Genomic DNA, 8,766 nt, shown 5'->3' on the forward strand with positions numbered 1-8,766 from the left:
ACCCAGCCCTGCTGTCCCCGGGGGGGTGACCCCCTGCGCAGCACGCGGGGCGCGGGGCCAGCACGCTGCCTGGCTCGCTCCGCTCTTGGCTGCCTGCAGGACGCCTGATGGCACAGCTGGGAAATCCCAGCTTTGCTTCCCCGTCGCCCGCGGCCCCGCGGAGCTGGCAGTGAAGATGGGCATCATCCTGAGCTGCTGAGCCCCGGAGAGAGGGGCTGGGGACGTCCCCGGGTGGGGGCTGTCCCTGGTGGGAGCGGACGCAGAACACACAGGGCACAGGGAGGGGAACCGGTGCCACGCCACATCCCAGCGCGGTCCCACTCGGCGTGGGGGAAGGCAGCACCCCATCTCCAGAGTGGGATCCCCAGACTGGGTGCTGGGGGGAGCAGTCGGTGCTCGCCCCGGCCCCGTGCCAGCCTGCTTTGCATCTCAATGCATCTCCGAAATCTGTACGTTCAGCAGAGGGGATGCGGGGCCGTGAGCTCCGACATCTGCTCGCAGGAGCACGGGCGCTGCCCTCCAGCCCCGCTCCTTCGCTCCTGGGTTGGGGGCACAGCCCAGGCTCCATCGCCCCCCGCTTTCTCCTCTTCCCGTCTCCAAAACGTCCCCAGGATGCTCAGCACGGCCAGGGCGCTCGCACCCGATCCTTCCCTTTCAACGCCGAAATTTTGATGAGGATGCGTTGCTCTGCACGACCCCCAGCGCCCGGAGGCTGCAAAGCCCTGGGCTGTCCCCTGTCCCTGCTACGGTGACAGTGCTCACAGTCACCCCCGCATCCCCGTGGAGCATCACCCGGCTGGGTGCAGCTGGCAGGAGCTGCGAGTTCGGATTGGGGTCAGCGTGGGGAACCCAGGCTTTGCTCTGCCCCATAGGAAAGGGGCAGCCCCACGGCGCGCACCGCAAAGCTCCGAGCGCAGCCGGTTGCGCGCTGGATGCGCATCCCCGAGCGGGAGCTGACATCTGCTGGTAAGAAAACTCAACAGCCCGCCAGCTCGCTGGGTGTCCGTGTCCTGCGGGGGGATGCTCTCCATCCCAGGATTGGGGCGCTGGTGCAAACTGGGAGCACTGGGAGCTGCCGGGCACTGAGGTCTCCAAGCTGGAGAGCTCGTGTGATCCTGAGCATCGAGTGCTGAGAATGGCAGGGGGTGCGGGACAGGCTGGGGGAGCAGGGCAAGGGGCAGCACACGGCCTCAGTGCTGAGAAATTTGGGATCTCACGCTCAGCCCCAGGTCCTGGGTGCCCCAGTGGCTCCCAGAGGCCACTTCTCACCCAGTGGGAATAAAAGGATCCCGGGTGGCATCAGCAACGGCCCTGCAAGGTGGCCCTGGCTCTTAGGACTGGGTTCATCCCAGTAAGAGCCTGTGCCAAAGTCCCCAGAGGACGGAGGAGGTTTGTCCCCAGTCCCCTGCTCTGGGCAGGATGGAGGGACAGGGGGAGGAGAGGAGGAGGAGAGGAAGAAGAGGGGAAGAAGTGGAGTAGGAGAAGGAGAGGAGGAGGAGGGGGAGAAAGAGGAGGGGGAGGAGAGGAAGGAGAGGAGGAGGGGAAGGAGAGGAGGAGGAAGAAGAGAGGAAGAAGAGGGGAAGAAGTGGAGTAGGAGAAGGAGAGGAGGAGGAGGGGGAGAAAGAGGAGGGGGAGGAGAGGAAGGAGAGGAGGAGGGGAAGGAGAGGAGGAGGAAGAAGAGAGGAAGAAGAGGGGGAGGAGGGGAGGAAGAAGAGGAGGAGGAGCGTGCCTTGGCACAGATGAGGACACTGCTGCCTGGCCGGCCGCGGCGGGCCCCAGATGTTGCGCTGCGGGCATGGCTGCGCTCCCTGCCCGCTTGGCAGCCTCCTGGCACAGCTGCCTCCCCCACAGCCCCACAGCCGCCCCCGGGAACGGCCGCGGTCCCGGTCCAGCTGGCCCCGACCCAGTCCCCGTCCAGGCGTGAAGATCGCCCGGCCCCGTGCGGCTCAGAGGAAAGCAGCCCCAGGGAAAGGGAGATGGGACCCAGCGCGGGCACCTGGACCCGGCCAAGGGTGATTTTCCAGGCTGCTGGAGAGCAAAGCGGGGGGACGTCGGCTGGGGTTGGATCTGAGCGTCCTCGCCGCGTGTCCTCCCCAAAGAGAAAGGATTGCTCCTCGCAAGGAGGATTGGGTTTTAGAATTTACAAGCAAAGCCATTAATTAGTTTACGAGCCAGCGTTAATTAGAAACGGGTCCTCTAAGGGCTGATGCTCCGCGCCGGGTCGTTAGGTCTGACTGACAGTAATAGCGGTGAATTGAGTTAACCGAGATCCCCGCAGCCAGCTGGGTCAGCTCCAGGCTCCCGAATTGGCCCGGCTTGGAAACAGCGCCCGCGTTGAGCGCAGCGAGAGGTGATGCCTTGGGGTGCTGCGTCCCCTCCTGGTGCTCCTGGGAAGAGTAGGGGTGAACGGGGTGTGCTCACGCTTGGGTGACTTCCATACCCACCAGCGCCCGTGGCTGCTGCAGGTCCGGGTAACGGGACGCCAGGAGGGCTCGGAGCCTCGTGCTGGGGGTGCTGGGGTGGAATTCAGGCCCTCTGTAGGGATGGTGGAGGTGCAGCTCCCGCACCCTCTCGTGGTGGCTGCAGGGTGCTCCAGTAACCCCAGTCCTTTGGGGGGCATCACCCAGTGGCCAGCATCCTGCTGTCCCCAGCACCGCTCCGTCCCCGGGTACCACCACCACGGGTGCCCCGTCCCCATCCCCACCCCCTGCTCCGAGCGTCCCCACAACAAGCTGCCAGGAATCGCTCGTGCCTTCTCCCCGAGGACATCTCACTCCCTTCTCACCTGCGGTGGCACATCGGAGGTGGGAGCTGCTGCTTGGAGGTGCTGCCGTCGTCGCTGCATACATTTATCCGCCCCCTGCGCTTCCCTTGGCTGGTGCAGGGAGGGGAGCGTGCCATCCGAGCGCTGCGGCGCGGGTGCACGGCGCAGCTGGGTGCTCCGAGCTGCCCAGAAGTGCAGGATGGAGGTGGAGGGGGGGATGGGCTGCCAGGCTGGAGGGCACGGGGTGTCTGGGGAAGAGGATGAGGAGGAAGGGGTTGAAACTGAAAGAAGGGAGGTGGAGGCGTGAGGAGGAAGTTCTTTGCTCGGAGGGCGGTGAGGCCCTGGCACTGCTGCCCAGAGGAGAGTGGGTGCCTCATTCCTGGGGGTGCTCGGGGACATGGGTGGGAACCTGGGCGGCTGATGGGGAGTGGGAGCAGCCCAGGGCAGGGGGTGGAGCTGGGGGGCTTTGGGATCCTTCCAACCCAACCACCCCATGGCAACGTGGTCTTGGAGGCCCCATTTGTCCTCAGCACCTGCACACCCAGCTCTGCTTCCCTGCAAAGGATCTGCCCTGGGGAAGGTCAGGCGTTGCCACCGCCCGCTCTTAGGGCATCCCCACACTGCTGGAGAAAAAGGCTTTGGGGTGGGCTGCTGCCGGGGAACCCCATTTTGCCCATCCTCCAAGCTGAAGCCAGCAAGTCTGGGAGGATTCCCACTGGAAGGGGACCTGGTTTGGGACACCGGGGAGCACTGGTTTGTTGGCGTGGGGCATCAGAAAGCATCGGGGGGGCTGTCAGGGACACCTGCAGGCTCCGCTTTGCTCTCCCAGCGTGACTCCCTGCTCACACAAGGCTTTTGGGGTGCACCCCATGGAACCAACCCCTCCTCACCACCACCCCGCGCTTTACCCGTGCTCTGGGACGGATCCACGCAGCGCACGGCTCCAAGGAAAAGACAAGAAGCTTCTCCCCCGCTCCCGGGTAGATCAGCATCCTCCCACGGCGCTGCCAGCATCATCCTCATCTCCATGGCAACCCAGCATCCCCCGGCTGCTTTCGGCAGAGCCGGGGTGTCAGCGCTGCGCATTTGACGCCCTGGGTCCCCCACGCGAGGTTGGCCGTGAAGCAAGTGGGAAGGAGAGCAGGGACTGGGCTTTATTTCGGATGGGGAGGACGCCAGCTGCTGTCGAGCTCGGGGACCAAGCTCCTTCCCCAAGCAGAAGGCATCGGAAGGGGAAGAGATGGGAAACGCATCGGGAGAGCACCCAGGAACGGTGCCCACCCTCCTGCGACGGGCACCGCTGGGAGCGGGAGCCCACGTGGATTCCTCCAGCACAGCAGGAGCGTTGAACTCATCTCTGCAGCATCCCAGCCCCAAAAAACCCTTTGCGTGCGGGTGGGCAGCGCTCCCCGATTGGTGGAGGAATCAGGGTTGGTGGTGGGTGCTGCGATGGGAGAAGCAATGGGTCAGCACGGAGGGAGGAGTGGTCCCACACCTGGGGGGTGGGCAAGGGGAAAGGGGAACAGCACCAGCCCCAAAGGGGACAACAGGATGTGGCACCAAGGGGGGAGGGAGCAGAGGGTCCCATCCTGTGCACCCCCACCCTGTGACACCCTGTGTCCCCAAAGGCCACCAGCCGTCCTCATACCCAGGGCACCCCAGGGTGTCCTGTCCCCCTGAGTGGGGACACTGGGAGAGCCCAGAGCCATCCAGCCAGCAGGATGGGTGAGTGAGACCGCAAAGGGCTCGGAAAAGCCCTCTGGAGTTAACGAACTCTGCTAATGAGAGGGGAATTCCAGGAAGGGAAATAACCCGGGGGGCATCCGGGAGGGAGGGGTCTTGGCACAGGGACGGACCACAATGGATGGGCCAAATCGGCTCTGGAACGTGATTGACCTGGGGCTGGAACTGTGCCCCCCCCCCAGCGTCGCATCCCAGCTCCCCTCATCCAGCTGGGGGTCAGGGCCCCCACTGAGAAAATATCGCTCCAGGAGCTGCACCGAAGCCGGGAGGGGGGGGTGGGATTTGCAGCGAGGGGCACGGGGAAGAGTGCAGGACCCGCAGACAGAGGCGCTGCTTGGAGGTGACGACACCAAGAGCAAGCACAGGGTCACGGCCAGCGTCCCCTCCTGGGGACCACAGGGTGCACCCATGGGATCCCAAAGGAGAAGCTGTGCTCCGAGACCGCTCCCATCACCGGCACAGCCCCAGGGTCCCCTGTGCCCTTTCCTACAAACCCACGGTGAGGAAGCAGCCTGACCCCACAGCTCGAGGCGTGGGCAAAGCCCTCCCCGTGTCCTGCGCTCAGCCCGTGTCCGAAACCTCCTCTGAGCACCCGCATCCCACTGGGTCACCCCACAGCCGTGCCGTGGGGCTGGGGACCCTGATGGGGGATGGAGGTGGCCTGTGGCATCCTTTGGATGTCCCCAAGAACGTCACCCAAGTGATGGGTCACGGGGATGGCGGGTGTCACGGGCGCAGCACACGGGGTGATGGGGAAGGCGGGTGGGTTGGGGGTCTGGGGTCTGTCTGCAGGATGGGCCAGGGGGGATGCAGCTGAGGGGTGGTCTCCAAACCACAGAAAGGGCTGCAGACATGGACCACGGGGTCAGTGGGCATCGTAGGAGCACCACGCATGGGAGTCAGTGGGGGTGGGCTCTTTTTGGTGTCGAGACGTGGTAGAACAGGGGGGCAATGGGCAGAAAATGGGCTCAGCCACCACTCTGGGGTTGGGGGCAGTGGGGTCGGGAGGACCCCATTCATCCAAAGGAGTTGGCAGCAGGAAAGCACCCCGGCTCAGGGAGCAGCGGGGCTGGGTGCTCGTGGGCCAGCAGCAGGCGGGACAGGGCAGGCAGCAATTAGCAGTTTGCTTTATTGGAAGCTTTGTTGGGAGGGGAGAGCCGCAGGGCGAGCTGGGGGCATCGGCGGCACCTGGGGACGGAGCAGAGCCCACGGGCAGGGCACCACGTCCCTATACTCCCCACGCCGGCTGCTCTCTACTCTGCAGGGAGAGAGGAGCAGAGAGGTGAGCTGTGTCCCCATCCCCGGGCAGGAGGAGCTGGGGGTGCCCCCCAGCATCGCAGCACCCAAACTTTCCCCCCCCCTTGATGCCCCGGTGCCCCTCTCACTCGCTTTGCCCCCGATCAGCAGCCTCACCGCCCCCGCCAGGGTGTCCCCCAGGGAGCGCAGGAGGCTTTCCACCACGTCGGCCAAGTCCACCAGAGCTCCTTCGCCGGCTCTGCCGCTCACCTTCACATCTGCGGGGAGAAATGGGGGTCTGGGGGCCGCCCCCTCCGCGAGCTGTGCCTGCACGGACCCCCCCCCCCCCATGCCCCCACCCCATCCCCGGGGCTGCTTCGTGCTGCAGGGAGCTCAGATCCTGCTGCCCCATCGTGCGCCCGCTTTGGAGGCAGGGAGGGATGCGGGAGCTTCACTCACCTCGAGAGCACAAGGGGAGCCCCCAAAGAGTTCCCTGGACGACTGGGATGCTCGGGGAGTTCCCAGTGAAACCTCAGCCCTGCAGCTCAGCCCCCAGCCCCACTGCTCCCCAGGCGGGACCCCCACTCACCGCTCCCCGCAGTCGGCGTCTCATTGACGGGCACTGCGAACGGAAGGGACACCGGGTTGGGGGGTGTCGGCGTGGGGACAGCCCGCCCCACTCGTGGGACGGACATCCCCGTGGCCCTTCGGGGTCCTGCCCTACTCACAGCCCGCAGCCAGGCAGCAGGCCAGCCCCGCCAGCAGCAGGATTGCGTAGAGCTTCATCGTCCCCACGGAGATCGGGAGGTGACCGCAGCCCCAGGGTGAAGCCCGGGCTCCGTTCTGCCCCTTATGAAGGCAGCGGGCACCAACCGGAGGGGACGGGGTGCTGGGAAGTTGCTGTGCCCGGGCACTGGGCCAGCGTGGGATTAGCAGGGATCAGCCCAGCAGCCCCAAGGGGAGCACGGAGCGGATGGCACCGGCCAAAACTCTCCTGCTCCCCCAAGGGCTGCATGTGAGGGAGCGATTCCGGAGTGTTCCAAAGCCCCGATGGGTTGGGTGGCTGCTACCTGCATCCCCAGGACACCCCATACCCCCCCAGGACATCCCCTACCCCCCCCAGCGCACTCCATGGCATGGGGCAGAGCACCTCTCCCTCCCGTTTTGGGGACGTGGATGGAGCTCAGAGCGTTTTCCCCCATTAAAATGGTGCTTTGCCTGGAGGGGGTTGGTGCACCAAGGGAAGAGCACAGGGGGAAGAGCAGCGCTGCAGGGAAGAGCGAAAGCTGCTGCAAATTGCAAAAAAAAAACCAACAAAAAGTGGATGAATAATCTCCCCACGCCGCTTCGCATCCAAACCCCGTCCAGGAGCGAGCGTGCACTGGGGAGGAAGGGATTTGCTTCGTGTTTCAGGCGGCTGCAGGGCAGCATCCCACCCGCAGCCATCAGCTCCATCCTCACGTCTTGCGGGGATGGAGGCAGCCGAGCGTGGCCACGTCAGGATCCACCTGAGTGCACCCAGGCCTCCGGCAGAACCGGAGGGAATGGGGCTGAAAGCGCAGGAAAATAATTCGGGAGAAAGCAGGGAAACTTCTTGGGTTGGGGGGGCAGGGGGAGGAGGGGGGGATGGGAGCAGGGTCGGGCTGCGGGGTGGGCACAGAGCAAAGGGACCGAGAAATCGTGGTGTGTTCCCCAATTTACACCCGTGCTGTGCCCCTGCTCCGTGCAATCCCTGTTTCCTCCTTGGTGCTGCAGAATCCCTTTGGTGCTGCTCGAGGGGGGGGGGGGTCTCTGAAATGGCACAGCCCCTTCATAGCAGAGCTCCATGCAGGGTGTGGGTAGGAGACCCCCGGGACCCCCTCCCGCCACCACTTCGGTGTTGCTCCTCCGTTCCAAGGGGAACATCTGGATTTTAAGACACTGCTTGCAGGATGCTCCGTCCCACTGGATTAATTCGGCCCCGGCCCCAAATCCCCCCACTCGGGTCCTGGCAGCACCAAGGGCTGCAACGTTTGCATGAAACGTAACGAATGTGTGGCTCCTGTTGCGCTGGATTCTGCAGCACGGAGGTGTCACCGTGCGTCCCCTGCCCGGTCCCCACCGCCAGCTGCTGGCTCCCAGTGCCCTGTGCTGGTTTCCAGTCTGGTCCCGATGGCCGCTGGTTGGGATGAAGTTGTCCCCAGGGGTGGGCAGCCCATCCCCAAGGCTTCGCTCAGCCCCACTGGGGACAAATGCAGCGGCTGGTGGGGATTTAATCCCATCTTCAGCCACGGAACCAGGACCAGGCAGAGCAAGGGGATTGGGGAGACGGGCATGGGGGATCCCAGCCCCCCCGTGCACCACCCAGGTTGGGCTTCCCGTACAGATCCCGTACAGATCCCATACAGATCCCATACAGATCCCACAGGGCAGGGCTGCGGTGAGAGCCAGGCCTGGTGCCGGAGGGGCTGGTGGTTAATCCAGGATAATCCTGTCCTTGGCTGGGCTCCACTGGGAAGTCCTGGGGTTGTTTATCCTCCAGGACTTTCCCTTCCCATTAATTCGAGCCTCGATGCCTGGGGGATGGACCCTGCCTTCCCATCCAAAGGTGGTTGGCACCGCTTCTATTCCCACTGAAGGGCACTCATGGGGGGTAAGTAGGGCTGGTGGCCACGGGGAGCGGGGGGACAGGGGTGGGGCCCCCGGGGATGGGGAGGTGGCCCTGGATGGGATGGAGCAGGGAGAAGGGATCAGCTTCCATCAACCCAGGGAATAAAAAGGGTCAGGAAATTTGGGGATGGGAAGAGTTGGGGACGGGAAGAGTTGGGGTGAGAAAAGTTGGGATGGGATGAGTTGGGGTGGGAAGTGTTGGGGTGGGAAGTGTTGGGGTGAGAAGAGTTGGGATGGGAAGAGTTGGGATGGGAAGAGCTGGGATGGGAAGAGTTGGGATGGGAAGAGCTGGGATGGGAAGAGTTGGGATGGGATGAGTTGGGATGGGAAGAGTTGGGATGGGATGAGTTGGGATGGGAAGAGTTGGGATGGGA

The 8,766-nt window shown here is 64.6% G+C and overlaps 1 protein-coding gene across 1 annotated transcript; it reads right to left on the reverse strand.

Annotated features, from left to right (window-relative positions):
* On the reverse strand, positions 2,178 to 5,075 carry LOC110389132. Its single transcript, XM_021379072.1, has 3 exons — positions 3,673 to 5,075; positions 2,786 to 3,012; positions 2,178 to 2,387 (listed from the first exon to the last, which is right to left on the reverse strand). Exons 1-3 carry the CDS (start codon positions 3,848 to 3,850, stop codon positions 2,178 to 2,180), a joined length of 615 nt encoding a protein of 204 aa, XP_021234747.1. The 5' UTR covers positions 3,851 to 5,075.

This window comes from Numida meleagris, chromosome 32 (assembly GCF_002078875.1).
Source record: "Numida meleagris isolate 19003 breed g44 Domestic line chromosome 32, NumMel1.0, whole genome shotgun sequence".
Classification (NCBI taxonomy): Eukaryota; Metazoa; Chordata; class Aves; order Galliformes; family Numididae; genus Numida; species Numida meleagris.